At 43.5% G+C, this 17,892-nt stretch overlaps 1 protein-coding gene across 1 annotated transcript in view; it reads left to right on the top strand.

The window, feature by feature from the left end:
- Positions 1 to 17,892, top strand: part of RAD18 (RAD18, E3 ubiquitin protein ligase) — a 33,100-nt gene that overhangs the window by 797 nt on the left and 14,411 nt on the right. The window contains exons 2-9 of the mRNA XM_017735215.1: positions 5 to 86; positions 2,847 to 2,908; positions 4,264 to 4,334; positions 9,319 to 9,668; positions 11,545 to 11,644; positions 13,970 to 14,154; positions 15,275 to 15,351; positions 16,034 to 16,094. Coding sequence (XP_017590704.1) covers positions 5 to 86; positions 2,847 to 2,908; positions 4,264 to 4,334; positions 9,319 to 9,668; positions 11,545 to 11,644; positions 13,970 to 14,154; positions 15,275 to 15,351; positions 16,034 to 16,094 — 988 coding nt within the window. The remainder of the gene's footprint in view (positions 1 to 4; positions 87 to 2,846; positions 2,909 to 4,263; positions 4,335 to 9,318; positions 9,669 to 11,544; positions 11,645 to 13,969; positions 14,155 to 15,274; positions 15,352 to 16,033; positions 16,095 to 17,892) is intronic.

Genomic DNA, 17,892 nt, shown 5'->3' with positions numbered 1-17,892 from the left:
GCAGGCCGTGGATGAGCTGCTGCGCTGTGGGATTTGCTTCGACTACTTCAGCATCGCCGTGATCATCCCGCAGTGCTCGCACAGCTGTGAGTGCCGCGGCGGGAGGGCTGCGAGGACATTGGTTGCTCTTGCGGGACTTGCCCCGTCCCGCTGAAGTGGATGAGCTTCCCGAGTGTGAACTGAGAGGAAAGGCCGGGCGACTTGGAATTGTCCAGCGTGGCGAAGAGAAGGTTTTGGAGGGTGACCTAATTGTGGCCTTCCAGTGCCTGATGGGAGCCTGCAGGAAAGATGGAGAGAGACTATTCACAAGGGCCTGGAGTACCAGCACAAGGGGGAATGGCTTCCCACTGACAGAGGACAGGGTTAGATTAGAGATGCAGAAGAAATTGTTCCCTGTCAGGGTGGTAAGGCCTTGGCACAGGTTGCCCAGAGAAGCTGTGGCTGCCCCATCCTTGAAAGTGTCCAAAGCCAGGTTGGATAGGGCTTGGAGCACCCTGGGACAGTGGAAGGTGTCCCTGCTCATGGCAGGGGGTGGCACTGGATGGGCCTTAAGGTCCCTTCCCACCTAAACCATTCTAGGATTCTGTGATTCTCTTGGCGACGGAAGCTGGGAGGAGCTTTGTGAGATGGAAGCAGCCAGAGCCTTCCCTTTTGTAGTTCCTGCTGCAATACAAACATGTGGCATCTGGCATTCTTCATTTAAATATCTTTCTTACCATCTTGAGGGTGGTACAAATGCAAAGCTCTATGTGGAGAGCATTAATGAGCTCAAATTTTCCATGCTGTTCTGTCTGCCCTGGGCGATATCTGCTGGAACCTGGCCCCAAGCAGTTTGCTGAAGCCAGATTAGGGAGGAAGTTCGTTGCCTTTTTTCACGTTAAAATAAATGCTTATAGTTGTTTGGTTCAGAAACTGTAGCAGTTCCTTCTGTGAAGGGGGACATTGTAGCTTGGCAATTAAGTTTAGTTTAGCTTGGCAAAGCTGTCGCTATTGAAACCAGTGTGGGGAGCCACAAAACTGGAAATTCTCTACACTTGCTGGTAGTACAGCCTGCCTGGGGCACAGTGGGGTTCAGAGGCCCTTAACTTTGAAAAGAATCTGTCTACCTTATTTTTTTTTTTAATAGAGTACACATTTACTTTCCCCTGCAAACTGCAGAAGGTCCAAGGTTTTTACAGTAGATCAAGATTTCTTGAAGTATTTTCCTTTCTTTTGTCTCTGTAATTTCAGATGACTGAGGTTGGACAACTGGAGCCAAAAGCCCTTTGCCTTTAATGAGTAATTTGAATGGATGACAATGAAATACATCTACTTGCAAAAATGATTCTCATTTTCTTAATGATCTATTTCAGGGCTTCTGAGCATCTCTGTAATCTGTTTTCACCTGTAGCCACATAAAATTCCTCCTCTGCTCCTCCTTGGGTGCCTGGGAGGATTCAGTAGCTCATGTGACAGTAGGTATTAACTGTCACAGTGGTTTGGACTGTGTCATCAGTGACAGAACCAGATGTGCTGTTGGTATTTTTTTCACACAATAAAAGCATCTGAAGGTGAATGTCTTCTCTAATATGAGCAGAGTGACATGTGGCCCAGGGATTTCTTATACTCTTGAGTCTGAGAGGATGAATTTGGTCCTCAGGCCAGCATAGCTGAAAGGTGGGCAGGGGAGCCCAGGCATAAATGCTGAGAGCTTGTGTGGTTTGTTCTCCCTGAGGGAGCTGTGGCTGCAATCGTTGCACACATGGGCCTGGCCCATTGACAGGGGCTGTCAGATGCTGGCAGCCTGGATCTCCCACTTCATTTGTACTCATACAGTTAAAGTTTGTTTCTTTTCTGTATGGGTTTCTCACCCTGTATTACTTCTTACTATGTATGTAGTAATTTTTGAGCATTTAGATGGATTTGCAGTTTTAAGTGTTAATCGGTGCATAACACCAGGTTGGACAGGGCTTGGAGCAACCTGGTCTAGTGGAAGGTGTCCCTGTCCATGGCAGGAGGTGGAATGAAATGAACTTTAAGGTCCTTCCCAAACCATTCTGGGATTATTTAATGCTTCTGCTGCTTTTCAGATGCATTCCCAGAGGGTCCATGAAATATGGATCTGTTTTGGGAGCTGCTGCTGAGTGTGTTCAGTGCTGAGGCTCTGACCCATAATGATCTAGTGAGGGAATGTCTTTTCCTGGAGAATGATGAGACTTTTAAAATCCTTAAGTGACTGTGAAAGCTCACAGATAAGTTGACAAAGTGTAACGAATGCAGAAGTTTACTGTGACAATATGAAGCTTATGGTGTGTTTCAGCACCGAGTCTGTTGAGGCATCCTGTGATGATTGGATGACGTTAAGCTGTCTCCCAGCATTTCAGTGCAGTCTCCCTCCTTTTTAGCCTCTTCTTTCACCAAGTTGGTATTGTTTTGGAAAGGGGCTGAAGAGCCTGGGAAAAAGAAGGGATTGTGAGTTTGTCTGGGGTTGTACAGGAAGATGAAAGTGATCCAACATTAGTCATGTCAAAAACCCAACATGGTGAGGGAGTGAGCAGTGCAAACACTGCTGCAGTGGTGGTGGCTGATGAAGCTTTTCTTGTCGTGCACTGGGAAATAAAAGGACCCAAACATCAGCTTTAGACAGAGCTGATATTTGATGTTGAAACATGTTGATATAGAACACAGTTTTTTTTTTTTTTTGCAACAATGATAACCTCAATTCCATGGAAAAATGGTATATTTTCAATATTTGTGTATTGTGGAATATCTTGCACATATTGTACAATAAGGCAATACACAAGCAAGGATGTGGAACTGCATTTGGAAGAATGTCTGCTTCAAAATTATGTGTTTCCTTTTTCCAGATTGCTCCCTTTGCATCCGCAAGTTTTTATCCTACAAAACACAGTGTCCAACATGCTGTGTGGTAAGTGTGGGGTTTTTTTGGTTTGGTATTTTCCCCCCCTTTTTTTTTTTTTAATTTTTCTGGCAAATCTCAGGAGCTTTTTCCTTTGGACTATGCCAAATAATTCTGATCACAGGGGCAAAGTGGGGTGCTCTTGCATCTGGAATTCTCGTGTTTCAGAGGTGCTCCAATGTCAGTGCATGCAGAAGTGGATGGAGCATCAGGCCTGGGCTTTGGCTTGGGGCTGTGTATACAATCTGTCACAAACCACTGAACATTAATTGGTTAAAATACTCCATCTTTTAAACCAGCAGTGCTGAAACATAAGCACTTACTTTTCCATGTGTGAGAGGCCTCATTTCGTCTCAAAGAGTGTCTGCAGGTGACCACACACCTCCTAGTGCTAAAGGTGGCTGTGCTGCGTGGCTTTTGGGGAGGGGAGCCCTCTGCTCTGCCCTGGGAACAGGAGGCTGAATGTGCAGAGCACTGGAGGCAGGCTGTGGCTGCTCTGCAGGTGGGTTGTTATTAGGATCTCACTTAAAGCCTTTTTTTTGATTAAAGAACACAGAACACAATTTTTTCTAGGCTTTAACTTTTCACCTTAAGCTGTTTGGGCTTTATTAACCTCAGAAACAGTGCCTAAAAACTGAGTGGCGCTTCAGGAATATTGGCAAAATAGAAGTAATTTTGGTCTGTGTTCTAAAGCATGAAACAGATGAGACTTTTCAAGACTAGAAAATGTACTTATTTGTATCTTTGCCAGTTTTTAAACATCAAACGAGTGGAGACTACAACAGAGTACATTTTACTACCACCTGTTTAAAGCTTAGAGGTACTGGTATGAGAAACTAAAAAAAAACTTTGTTAAAAAGAAGAACGGAGTTGCAGTGAGATAAAAATCAGAAATTGTTTAAAAAGAATGAATTGGATGCATAAAGTCATCTCATAATTCACATTTTCATTCCATAATCAGAAGATTAACATTTCCCTTCATCAGTTTTCATGCTTTGCTGCTTAAGGTTCTTACCCCCTTCAGAAGATCCTTGGTTTGGTAGACCTGTGCTACAATAAACCATTGTTGGAGCCTGGGCACACTGGGCTTTGTTGCTTTAGCTTTATGCTTTGTTTTTATCTATTACCCTTAATATCCCAGACTTAAGTTCTCAGGCAGTTATTTTAATATGAGATATTTTTTAGGGAAAAGTGTTTACCCTTTAAGCATCTTAATTTCTGTAGCACTTCAGTGGGGGTGGTTGAGGCATTGAGCCAAGAAGCAAGTTATTGATCACTTGAACATTTTCTGGGCACTTGCTGTTTTCACTGCATTAGAATGTTTGTTTAGGTTTGTTTTTGCTTTTTCTTTCTTTTTTTAATAGGCAGTCTCAGAATCTGACCTGAAAAACAACCGGATTTTAGATGATCTAGTGAAGAGCTTTAATTCTGCAAGGTATTTATGTGGTTTTATGACTATTGCCTCTGTTTTGGCAGCTGGAAAGGTGTGACTGTGGGGGGGGGGGACCAGGCCCAGTCCATGGAGAGGAGCAGTGTGAGAACTGAGCAAAAATATTGTGGTGTCCAGAAGCATTTGTCAAAGATGAATGTTTTCACTTTGGAAAAATCCTGCAGTGTTCTAGCTGAAGGTTACTGTCCACTAGAGTGATGTGGAGGGGGGGGGGGGGGGGACCAGGCTCAGTCCATGGAGAGGAGCAGTGTGAGAACTGAGCAAAAATATTGTGGTGTCACAGAAGCATTGTCAAAGATGAATGTTTTCACTTTGGAAAAATCCTGCAGTGTTCTAGCTGAAGGTTACTGTCCACTAGAGTGATGTGGAGGTTTTAGAAGCTTATTTTGGTTCTGCTTCTGGTTAGCTGCTCTGGAAGTTACAGTCTCTGCCCGTGTGTAGGAAGTCAACAGATATGTCAGGATTCTGTGGGGGAAATAATGGTAATAAAGATTTTCTTCGAAGATCCTTCCTATGTGTGCAGGGGAAATTCTGAATAGAAGGATTTTGTCCAGTGGTAATGGTCAACTTGCAAGAGACTTCTCTTGGTGAAGTTGTTGGCTGGGAAAAACATAGGTATTGAGAGACTAAAAATATGAGTTTTCTTGAGTAAGGAAAGTGACGGAGTGCTGTGTTTGCAACTCGATTTCTTAGCTGCTTTTCTGTTTGTTTTTAATTCATTTTTGAGCTTCACATCCTTTTAAAAGACAGGAACAACAGAATAAATATGACTTGGTGAACTCTCACCACAGTAGATACATGAAGCTCCTTGTATTATTTGTTTTCTTTTGATGAGAAGCAACTCAGTGATTTGCTGGGAATTCTGTGGGTATTCCTGTCTCTATAGGAGACAAATGCAATTTCATCTTTTTCTCTGAAATTAACTTGGAGCTGGAAGTCAATGAGACTCTTGGCTTTGTAAGTGACAAGAAGCATAGTTCAGCTGATGGCTTTGTTTCATGAGAGAATTTTTCTCTGATGAAGATCATAGAATGTAGATAGATGTAATCTTCTGTATGACCTCTACTAGATTCAGTTGATTTATTTGAGTAATTTAAATCCTACAGTTCCATTGTTTCAGCTTGAATTTTGGTACTTCCTAGTGATAAATGGATTACTATTTTTTTGTTAATGCCTAATTTTGTAGGGAACAAGTAGTGCTGACTTGTATCCATTTATGATATTGAATCTTAAATGTTAATTTTTTTGGACTGCTTTAATGGATCAGTATAAATCTTACCAGTGAGAGTAGTTCAATAACCTTTCCTTTTGTGACTTGGAGTTCAATCAATTTCTCATGTAGAGTTAGATCAGTAGGATTGTGGAGCCCAGTCTGGCCCGGGTGGAGGGAACCAGTGCAGGGTGTGCTCCAGGTCTGGGTGGGAAAGGCTCCCTGCTGGCTGCTGTAATGGGACAGACTCCTCAGGGGAATGCAGGTAATGGTCAGGGTGGTGTCCAGGGGCTGGGTCTCTCTCCTGTGGCTGCACATGCCCTGAGCTGAGGGGACACTGCTTGTCCAGAGAGCGTTATGTGGGGTGGGTATCATTAAATTGTAACACCTTTGCTGTATTCTGCCCTGGTGATGTTGGTACAGGACAAATCTTCTGTCTCCCCCCTCCTTCTCCATCTGCTTTGCTTCCCCTTGGCTGTCCCCAAACCCAAAGTCCAGGGGTTGAAGAGCTCAGTATGTTTGAAAGACAAAGTATGTTCTAACTTGACTTTGAGCCTCGGGTAGTTTGATGTTTATGAAAATTAGGCCTTAAATCTTCTCAACATTTCACAAAGTGCAAACCCATTTCTTAAGTCAGGCCTGGAGGGGAAGGAAATGGTAATGTTGGTGGCACTTAGCAGAGTGAAAGCTGTGCTCCAAGGTCAGCGTATGCAGGGAATGGGAATTGTTCTAACCAGAGCCGAGTGCTGATCCCATTTATACTCTGCTCAGCGTCAGGTGTTTGCAGGATGAGCTGTCAGGATGTGCTCAGGGGTGCTGTGTGGGAATGCAGCTCCCTCCCTGTACAGAGAGTGGGCTCTCCTGTCTCCCAGTGAAAGTGGAGGTGTCCTGTGCTTTGTTAAGGCCATGGGTGTTTTACTGTGTGTGAAAGGGAGAGGAGCAGCTCTGACCAGGCTTTGCAGTGCCCTGCTGAGGGGCACACCCTGACCCCATTGGGGCAGGAGCTTGCGGGGCATTCCCATGAGTGGTTTTCTGTTCCCTTGCCTGTCTGTGCTCTGGGGCAGAATTCATGGCTCTGGCCAGGCCAGGAGAGAAGGATGAGGAGCAGTATTTGCACCAGCTGTCCTTAATGAAGAGTTCTTCTATCAGTTGCAGTGAGGCCAGTATCTTCAAAAATAATGTGTAAAGTTTTGTGTGAAGTGTAAAGAATTTGTTTCATTGCCCTCTACTAAAGAGAATATTTTGATAAAATTTGTCAGTTTGTGCATCACCTTGCTAGAAAACAATAGAAATTAGAGTTACACTTGCATAAGTAGAAAAGTAGTAGCCCTTGCTACTTTGATAAAATTTGTCAGTTTGTGCATCACCTTGCCAGAAAACTTAACAATAGAAATTAGAGTTACACTTGCGTAAGTAGAAAAGTAGTAGCCCTTGCTGAAAAGAATCTTTGCTTTTCTTCATACATAGGGAAGAAAAATGTTTTTACTGTCAAGTTTGAATCTGTTTCCTAATCAGGGTTGCTTGACAGGTAGTGAGTCAGAGGAATAAACACATCAGCTCTGGGTGCTTGAGAGAGCAGGTGCTGTGCAGGAGGAATTTCAAGGAGATACATTGCCTTTAGTGCAGTTGGGAATGTCCTGTGTGAGTTCTTCCTAGGGAAATTCACAGCTCCCGGCTCTTCCTTGGAATTTATTTATGTGGAAGCCCTAAATTCCCAACAACTTTGCTTCATTGCTGCTTCAGCAAGAGAGAAGTAAAAGAACCATAGAATAGGAACCGGGATCCTGATGAAGGACACTTAGTTTTTGTGGGCATTACAGATCTGAAGGAAAAAATGTGGGGAGCTGCTTATGCTGTTATTGCAGTAGAGGGAGGGTGCTGGAGGAGAGGATGTTAAGAAACCATCTGTCTTTGGTTAAACAAATGGTTTTTAACTCCCTGCTGTAACCCCACTCAGCAGCTGAGGAGGATGGGTCTCGCAGGAGGGTTTGGGTACTGGCTGTTCTGGTGGACCTGGGCTCACTGGCCCCTGGCTGATTCATCTCTCAGCCTTCAAAGGGAAGGACGCTGCTCTGCTCATAAACTGAGTGTTGTCAGCTGTGCTGCAGTTACTCCTTTGTGCCAGGAAGGTAAAATTCTGTCAGCTCAGACCTCTCAGAGCTCATAGCAGTCTGTTAAATTCGTGAGAGTATCACAGGGAATGTTGAGACCGTACACAAAATGCCGAGCTTTTTGAAAATCTGACTGAGGACTGAGGTTTGCCGTAGGATCAGCTCCCAGGTGAGCTGGACAGGCTGGTGATGGCAGAGGCTGGACCCTCCATCACTGCATGCTTCCTCTGGGCTCGCTGAGTGATGGATGAGTCTTCTGCTCTAGACATGCTTGTCCCAATCTCTCCAATAACAACTGTCAGAATTTCTGTGATTTGTGAGAAATTTGAGTAATTAGCTCTGGTGCTGAGGGAGGGGGTGGCAGGTGACAAAGTGTTGTTGGAGGGCCCAGGGCTGTGCAAGGAGCATCCCCATGCCCTGACTCTTCCATCCCTGGGGCTGAGGCATGGGACCATGAGATGTCATCACCCAGCTGCTCATGAGCCCAAAATACCACATTCTGGGAGAAGCCAGCATGGGACTGCTCCTTCCTCTTTTGCCTGCAGTACTAGCATTTTCTGTATTTTCCCACCCAAAAAAGTGGGTGTTGGCAAACAAGTTTTCAAGTTCTTCTGCTAGTGTTCTTTCCATTAATTCTGTGCCAAGATCAGATCCCTTCAGAAAGTCTGTTCCTATGCCTCTATTTTTTAATATGAGGAAAAGCTCCCTAGAATTATTTTAGATCAATGATGTAATTAGAGCAACATTTGCTATCAAATTATTGTTAGGATGGAGTTTTGTACTGTTTTTCCAGTTTCTCTCTGTTTTAGACCAGGTCATATTTTATTGAACCAGCTGCTACTACAGAATGTGAATCAGAGTCTGTTCAGTTTTCTCTCTTCTGGCTCCCTTTGTACAAAAACAACACCCTTCATGTGAAGCGAGCTTGGTTCTCCTTGGATAATCTGTCCTCTTGGGCCTTGGGGCTTCAGGAGAGAGCTGTAACACTCTATGGTAGTGCACATTCTGTAGGGACATTGCTCACAGTCCTCTTCTTTTAAAGGAACAGGAATCCAAATTATTTCAGCTGTTATTAAGTGTTCTCCAGTTAAAACCTTTGCAAGTTGAGGATCTGCAGCTGTGCTGCTTTCCCTGGGCTTTGTCACCTCAGCTGCAGTGAACTGTGTCACAGCAGTGTGTAAAGCCATGGAATTTGATTACAGAGCATGTGCTGGCTGAGCCATGGAGTGTGGCAGTGCCTGCTGCAGAGTCCTTGCTCCAGGAGCCTCTGTAACAGCTGGATTTGGGTGTTGTTTGAGGTGCTTTGGCCTGAGAAGGGTCTCCTGTCAGCTTCAAGTAAGGGAGAAAACTCCTTGATTTCTACTGCATTCCAGGTGGTGTTTGAGAGGCATGTCACTGTGTCTGCAAAATGCAATTTATTTAGTTTGGAATCAGGAAGATGGTGCTTAGGTTCTGCAGAGCATGGGAGGCTTGGCTGGCTTCTGCTCCAGGTTCTGAGGGCTGGGCAATCCCTGGGTGCTGCATGTGAGCAGGGGGGAGAGGGAGGAAGGAATCGGTGAAAAGCTCCATCTGTTTTCATTCTGCTTTCTCCAAGAAAAACTTAATACTGTCCAGTGCGCTAACTGTGTTTTCTTCTGGGTGCTTCTAGACAGCAGCTGTTCCAGTTAGTGTTGGATGCTCCCCTAATTCCATCCACTCCAGCCTGCAGCCAGTGTCCAGCTGCCGAGAGCCACAGGAGTCCTGTTCCTCAGCCAGATTCAAAAGAGGTGCTAGGGATTGACAGCTTCTTAAGAAAGGATAAAGTCTGCACCTCCACAAAGGCAGGTGGCCTGGCATGGACTGATCAGAAGAGTTTCAAAACTGAGGAACACCATGACCTTTACAGCACTTCTTCAGCGGTTTGTGGTAAAGACAGCAAAGTGGGATCACAAGAGATTCCTGGGTGCACCAAAAGTCATGAAAAGCCTTCTACATCTGTGGTAAAAGGAGACAAGAAAGGTGAGGTGTTTAATTGCTGGTTATGTCCTGCTCTCTCCCCCATGTGTGGGTGGCTGTACACATTAGAGGACCCTCAGTCCATGGCACTCATCCCATTTCTCCACGTGGTTCTGATCCGTGTTGGCATGTTCAGCTCCTTCCCCTTTAACTGTCCCAGACTCCCTTCACATCGCTGCTTGTGTGGGGCAGCTCTGCTCCAAGTGTGTTCTTCAGGAGGAAGCTTGAGCTGCTGCCAGGGAATGGAATGGAATTCAGCGCTTACGGATTCCTTTGCTTTGAGTAACAACACTAAAAAACAATAGTTGTGCAACAGACTTAGTAAAAATGAAGTAATTCCTCCTTCATCCTTGAGTAACCAGATGCAGGTTATTTTATAGCATGTTTGTTATTTGAGGGGTGAGCCTGAACTCAAAATGAGCATGGCAGCAGCTCTGTTAATATTTCTGTTCACACACTCTCCAGAAGATTCATCTGCTTCATTCTTTTGTAATTCCAGAGAGTTAAGGTGAATTTATTTTGAAGCACGATGGTACCAGTTTATACTAATCAACCACAATAAAATGGCAGAATCCTCTTAGTTCTATCGTGCTGGCAGCCATCCTATGGACCCAGCCAAAAGCCTAAATTAAAATAAAACACCATGTAGGAGTACACCCCTGGTTCTTATTAGTTCAAATTTATCTGTTCTTTTGTTTCGTGATTTATTTGTCTGGAGCTCTGAAGTTCATATGTATTCATTAGCTGGGTGAATCCTGCTCAGAGAGGTACCACAGCCAGGAAAGGAGCCGTGGGAAACCTGTCATGGCTTTATGCATCAGACCTGCTTGTGTTGGTAATTTGAAACTCAAATGAAATTTTACTGCTCATTTATTTTTGAGCAATTGAAACTTTGACCTGCTTGCCTGCAGTGAGGGGTTTTAGTGTTATTTATTCCTATTCTAAGAACTCAAATGTAACTTCCAATTCAGTCACAGACTGCTCAGGATTAGTGTGTTTTGTTACTGTCCCAACCATTTGGGGTGTTTTAACCTTTGGAATATGACATAGTGGGAGTTGGGAATTGTGGAGCAGAGAACTTGCTCAATCCCCACAACACCTCAGTGTTTTTCAGAGGTTGTTTTTTGTTTTGTTGTTTAAATCAAAGTTGGCTTCCTCAAGCTGACACAGAGGGGGATACAGACTCTCATCCTGTTCATTCAAAATTAGCCTTTTGTTTGTGACATAATCTGGCTGCTAAAGAGGAATATGTTAAGTCTGTCTTTACAGATAATGCTTATAGGTGCTTCTTGAAAATATGGTACAAAAGTAATTGAGCTGTGTGTATCCATGCCTGTGGTGTTCGTGAGCCTCAGGCCAAGCACAGAATCCAGTTACCTGTGCTCAGAAGTGAGTGGGGAGCATGGCTGGATTGTGGGGTTCCTGTGAGGCTGTTACCTTGTGCATTGACAGTCCTGGGAGGGCCATACATTGGGAACACAATGTCAACATGAATAAAGCTTCTGCTGTAGTGTTTTCTCCTTTGTTTAGGAGTAAAATACTGCAAAAGTGGAAAGCATTACCAGGGAAATCTGCTGCTGTTTCTGTTAGCCCCGAGGTTACTGTGTAGTGTGTGTGTGTTAGTCTAGATTTTATTAGATATACTATTCCCTCTGACTGCAGGCAAGATGAGAGCCAGTCTGATATCACATAGAGAGGGAATTCGTTGCTCTGGAAAGAGCTAAAAAGGAAGATTCTGGACAGACACATGAGATCTTGTAAAACAAGAAATCTAGAGTTTTGGATTTTCATTTTCAATCAACAATTAGTTTCTCAGACGAAAACATTTGCTCTTTGCTGTTATAGCCACACTAGACAATTCCTTCTCCCTTGCTTTCAGTGGAATGTCCTGTTTGTGAGGTTGCTATCCTAGAGCAATATATAAACAAACATCTGGATAGCTGCTTGACCAGAGAGGAGAAGAAGGACAGCCTCCGAAGGTAAGGAACAGCTCTGAGAACTTCCAAATGCACGTGGCTGGTTTGTGCACTGCTGAACTAAGAACTGTTTGTTGCTGGGGTGTAATAGTAGTGCTTTGTGTTTGTTTCTGGCTTCCCTGCTGTGTAGAGCACTCCGAAATCACAGTGGGGATTGTCCCCTCTTGAGAAAGTCTGTGGATTGCCAGCACAATTGCTCTTTGGCTTTTAGTGGCAAGAAAACAGTGGCCAATGCTTTAACAAATTCAGCACAGGGAGGAGAACTTTGACTGTGCGTTGTTCTTGTCACCTTTCTTCTCTCTGGCATTAAAATTCCCTTCAGATAACACTGGTTCCCATTTTTCATTTGGTGAATGAATTGCTTGCCTTGGTTCAGGTGTGCCAAGAGACATTTTCTTCAATAGCTGTCAAGTTAAAGAATAAAAATTGTGCCTTGCTCTCCCTGCCGTGGGGTTGTTGAAATTTCCTGAAGATCTCGATTTCCATAAGATTAATGCATTCCTTTGGCTTTGTGCCCCTGCCCCAGCATTGGTCATGGTCGCCACGTTCACATCAGAAGTGGAGCTTCAGTTTGTTTTACTTACAGCAGAAATTTAGGCTGTTGTTATTTCTGACTGATCAGACTGAAGAACTGGGAGGATTTGTACTGCAATGCTTATTTTTCCAATTCCCCTGAACCTTGAATTAGAAAGTAATTTTATGTTAAAGCTCTTGTTTTGCCCAGTCACGCTTAGTGTGCAGTCTGTAAGCTAAAGGACTTTCAAGATGAAAAAATGGTAAATGAGTAATGAAATCTGATGTTACATTTAATTTCAGTTTGGAGTGTTTTAGTGCTTTCTCTGTTCTTAATAAATAGAAATACAAGCCAGATCTGTCCTTGGTGTCATGCCCATGTCCTTAACAGGATTTAAAATTCTGCTTATTTAATCTCTAGACTGCTTAGGCCTTCAGCAGGTGTCACACCAGACACTGCCCCTTGGGCACTGGCAGTTTTGGGTGGGTGCTGGCCCTTGGCAGTGTCTGGTTTGTGGCAGTGGTGTGTGGTTCCAGTAGCAGCACATCCCTAGTGCTTCTCTGAGGAGTGTGAGCTCTGTTTATTCTCAAACAAGGAGCACCATGGCTGTGTTAACAGCTGAGCAGTTTCAGCAGAACTGCTAATTTGGCCCCTCAAGGCTCCACAGGGGTAATTCCAACAGGTAAGTGTGTTTCCAGAGAACACTGTGTTTCTTAAGCGTGGGAAAACCCAACCAACATTGGATTTAAGCCTGTTGTGAGCTGTTTTCCTGGGGCTGGCTGCTGGAAAGCTGTTGGCACACTTTAGCTCATGCTTCTGGTGAACTGGAATACACACCAAGCTTCTGTAGGACTTTCCAAAGATTTAATTATTCTGTGAAATTTTTTTGTATTTCCCGAAGAATCTGAAAGAAGTTTCCCTGAACAGTGTATTGTGATAATCCATCTTCTTTTTACCAGCCATGCTACAGGGCTGGATGAGAGTAAATGAATTAATGACAATTTTTGCATAAGACTTTTTTTTTTAACCTTGAAATTTTCAACATGATAAGTTGAAAGTGCTGAATAGTTTTCAAATCTCTTGTTTTCACAGTGGAAAGCTGTTAACTGCTCTCTAATCCAGAGTAGTGCAGCTGAGCTTTATTTTGCTGCAGAAAGAAAAATGTCTAAATAAGTGCTGTTCCTCTGTGAATGATTGCAGTTGCAGAAGATGAGTGAGGCAGTAGATGGGTTTTGGCCCCTTTGTTTTTCCTAGTTTGAGAGTATCTCACCTGGAGGCGTAGGGAAGCCTGAGCTAATTTGACAGGAGGAAATGTTCTGCTAATTTTAGGTGACAAAAGTGGTACTAGGACTTGAATTCTCTCTGGCAGTTTCCTATAATTAAGATGCTTTCCCCAGCTGTGCCAGGAATGTTGAGTTCTTCTGACAGACAGCAATGGAAAGCAGCAAATTTTGGCTTTAGATGCTATTTCTCTGAGAGCACTGTTACTTATCTTTAATGTCTCTCTCTGTATCACCAAACCACCCTTCTGTTAGCTGGGAACTGCTGCCTTCAGGTACATGACTATTTTTCTCAAAGACATTTTCCCAGAAAGCTGAAAAATCTCCTAATTCAAGTTTTGGCTTGATGTTTTAATGCTTTTAATATTTCTCCACCTGAATCAAGTAAGACATGAGCAGGACTGGGGTGGAAAACCCAAGTTTCTTTTATATGTATTTTACTCTGAGTGGGTGAAGTACCCTTAAGTAATTGTAAATACTTTGATTTTAATAGAGTATTAATTAAATAAAGTCTCTTTTGTTTTCCTTTGGCAGTTCTGCTCACAAAAGGAAGCTGATGTCCAAAGTTGTTTATAACCTACTGTCGGATCGAGATCTGAGGAAGAAGCTCAAGGAACATGGTCTGTCTACCTCTGGGACTCGCCAGCAGCTCATTAAGAGACACCAGGAGTTTGTGCACATGTACAATGCTCAGTGTGATTCCCTAAATCCCAAATCAGGTAAGTGAGAGAGTGCAGGGAAGTTGCTGCCATCACAAACCATCAGTCTGCGTTTCCCCTTCTGTCACCTCTTGAGGTGGGAGTAACGCTGGTTTGACTGTTTGGGAGAACTGGAGCTGGAAGAATTTATCTTGTGTAAATCAAGATCAATGCAGAATACTTCTTTAACCTGCTGGGGGTACTCAGGGTGAGTCTGCACTCAGTGCTGGTGATGAAGTGGCACTGAGTCTCTGCCTCATTGATCCAGGGTGAAGGAAGAGTTCTGGGGTGTGTGGCATGTCCTTCAGCTGCTCTCCCCTAAATAATGCAAAACTCTTCCTTTGTTCAAAACCTGTGCACAAAGGGTGAATTATTAAACTCGCGCTTAGGATGCAGACGTGCATTTTGGGTGGTAGCAGGGAGCCTGAGGTCACTATGTAGCACGAATAGCTGAGCTTCTGAGGAAGCATAGGTGCCAAATTCCTGGCGTGTGCTTAAACCAGTTTGGAACAGGTTTTATTCTTTCATAGCTTAATAAGCTTTTGTTCTGACTGCTTCACTGTCTGGTGAAAGTGTTTGTTTTAATAACTGCCCACAGCTACCTGGCAGTGCAATGGAGATGATGAAATGCAGGAACAGATTTGTAAAAGTAAACGTTAGAGTAAACTGTGCAGGGTTCTGCATAGCCGTGGCTCTAGTTAAATGTTAAGAAACAGTTATGTTGTTTCTAGGCTTTGGATGTGTCTGAAGTTGAAGTTGATTGTTGAAGTAGGTTGTAATTCCTCTGTGGGCTTTGGCCTTCAGCCTGCACATGGTTCTGTTGCCCTGGAAGGTGGTTTGGGGACAAAGTAAGATAAACAGTAGATGCAACTATTGTGTCTTCCACTGAAACATCCAGTATGAAATGGAAAGCCTCTCTGAATGATGTGCCTGTGTGCCACAAGCGCTGTTGTGTGCAGGAGGGAGGTTCAGTAGGATTTGGAAAGACTGCACGTTTGCCTGGCGTTGGAGCCTGAGCTTTCCCTCTGGGAGGGCTAATGCTGTTTGTGTTTTAAATTCATGGTAATTTCAGTCTGTGCTGTTACAGCTCTCTATTACCCAGCTCCTGCTTCAGTGATCCCTTTCTTGTATTTCCAAACAGTTGCAGAGGTTGTTAAAGAGCTGGAAAAGAATGAGAAGATTCGGGTTCAGCTTGAGTGTAATAAACCCGGTGAAAATGTAAGTGACTGATCTTGGTTCTCACAGAGGGGTGGCCAGCAGAAACTGCAGAGTGGGCACTGAAAGTGCCTGCCCATTGCTTTATTGTGGGAACTCCTGGGTTGCATATTAGAATTCAGGTATAGCATCCTGTAATGAACCTGATTTTTCTCCCACCACGCATTTGTGTCCTTGGTGCACTGCTGAGCTTTATGCCCAAACCGTTAAAGTAGGAGCAACTTTTGACTGCAAAAAATTCTTGAGTAATGTTCCCTTGGCCATACTGGAGGATTTTGACCCTTCATGGCAGTGTGGGTAATAAATACTTTGCTTCCTAGAATTCTCTAGGATTTAGTTAGCAAATTCCATGTTCTGTATTGGCAATAGCGCCTGTTCTTTTCCCATGACATTTGATACTTTGGTGACTTTTGAAGCCTGTTTGTTGCACAGTGTTAGGAAATATTTTATGGCCCACATGTGCTGGGTGTTACGTGGGCTGGCTTGGTCCTGGTGACTCGGTGGAAGCAGGGCAGGACACTGTGCATATGTTCTGTAAATGTGAATTAATGTGATGAGGTGCTGAAAGCTGGGGGAGGGGGGGGAACCAGATAGTTGCTTCTTCCAGTTGTAAGTCTCTAATTTCAAAGTCTGCAGCTTTATCATCTTTTTATTTACATTAAAAACACTTGTGTGATTTCTGTAGAGCTTGACCTTCACAAAGGACCAGACAGAGGAAGAAATAGATGAGATCCACTCTGAATATCGTAAGTAATATGCAAATTTCACCTCATTTTGCTTTTAAATTCATGTTATTTTCCATAGAACTAAAATACACGCTCTGATTGCCTCCAAAGGCATCTCTATTTATGCACTTTGTTCTTTCTTAACGTCCTCCCATGTTTGCTGGACATAAAAGCAGCAGAGCAGGGTGTTGGTGTCTCCTGCCAGGCTGTGGGATGTGCAGGCGTGTGGTGTCACTGGGAACCCTCTGCAGCAGAACTGCTGAAAGGCCTTCCTGAGCCCCAGGCAGGGGATTGGCCTTCCTGCTCCTGGACTTACTTTCTTGGTCTGTTGTACACATTTAGAACAAAAATACATTAAATACTGTCTTAATTTGTCAAAGACAGGTGTTTTATTGAGTTTAGGTTGCTAAAAGGGCATGGCTACAAAACTGATTTACTCACTTGGAGATCTTGATAATCTCAAGCAGCTTAACTGAAAACTTAAAAGTCTAAAAAGATAGGGAAAAGGGGAAGATAGAGAAGTATTTTAATGGGAACATACGGTTTTAAAATTAATAAAAAAAACTGACCAAAGAGGTAAATGGTAACTGGTGTCAGGTAATTATTTCCTCATAAAAACAATAAGGAAGCAATCATAAGCATGAAAAAAGAATTATTATGTTAAAATTCAAGAACAGTCTGAGGTTAAAGAACTCTTGCCAAATGCCATTATTTCACTGTACCACAGATGGACTTTAAAAAGCTTTATTACACAACGAAGTGGTTTTTTTCCCTTCTATTTTACAGCATTTGCACCCCAGACCCTAATTCCCAGCTGAATGAATGCACTCTGGTGTAAATTCTGGATAAAAACCTCCCATATGTACTTTTGTTCTGCTTTTCCATATGAAAAAACACACTGGGGGCTGTGAACAGCTTTGGGGAAAGGCAGGACAAACTGTCTGGGAGAAAACACTTTTTTTTTTTTTTCTGCTTCTTTGCACTTTCCCAGGCGCTTGGCAAATTGCACATTGCACCGTTGGCATTTTTTTGCTGTTTATGAAATAGCAATTAGTACTTTGGCTTGATGAACCTGAGGATGGGAGCTGGCTGACATGTGCTGGCTGGGAGCTCTGCCTGGCAATCACAGCCGCTGTCACTTCCTTCTGCTCCACAGGACTCGGGGACACCCTTGGCCCACTCTGCTTTTTTTCATGGTCTCTATTTAAAGAGTTAAAAAATCTACAGGAAAGGAAATACAGCTGTGAAAATGAATTTATTCAGTTGCCTTTTCTGCTTATAAATCTTTTAATTTACAGTGTTCATTGAAGGTCTACTGCTGCTGTCTTGTGTTCTAAATGTTTGCCGTTCTGTCTGGGGCCGCTTTCCGTTGTGGTGCTGCAGTTGGTGGGATGTGCCTGGGGTGTCATTTCAGCACCACAGTGATCTACAGTGTAGCTGAGCAGTGCTTGTGTGCCAGGACATTTCTTTTCAGAAAAGCTTTGTAGTTCTGCCATGAGCCAGAACAACAAAAGATAGTAATGCTGGAAAAACTGAAGCGCCAAAGGAATTCCGTAATGAGAGTGCAGCAACTCAGACACGACATCTGAGGCAGAACTTGCTTTTTATTAACAGAATTTTTGGCCTTATGTGGTGTTTTCAGCTACTCAGGGAAAGGGAGTCAGTGTCAAATCTGTTTCCTTCTGTAGGGCAGAACTTGGTGTTATTTTATTGTAGAATACTCAAAGAATCTCTTCACTGAAAGGGTGGTCAGTCATTGGAATGGGCTCCTCAGGGAGGTGACACAGTGCTTGACAGTCCTTTCTAGGAAATTCCTGCT

The sequence above is a fragment of the Corvus brachyrhynchos genome, unplaced genomic scaffold, assembly GCF_000691975.1.
Source record: "Corvus brachyrhynchos isolate BGI_N302 unplaced genomic scaffold, ASM69197v1 scaffold95, whole genome shotgun sequence".
Lineage (NCBI taxonomy): Eukaryota > Metazoa > Chordata > Aves > Passeriformes > Corvidae > Corvus > Corvus brachyrhynchos.
Note: the sequence above shows the minus strand (reverse complement) of the source record. Positions and strands in the feature narration are given on the sequence as shown.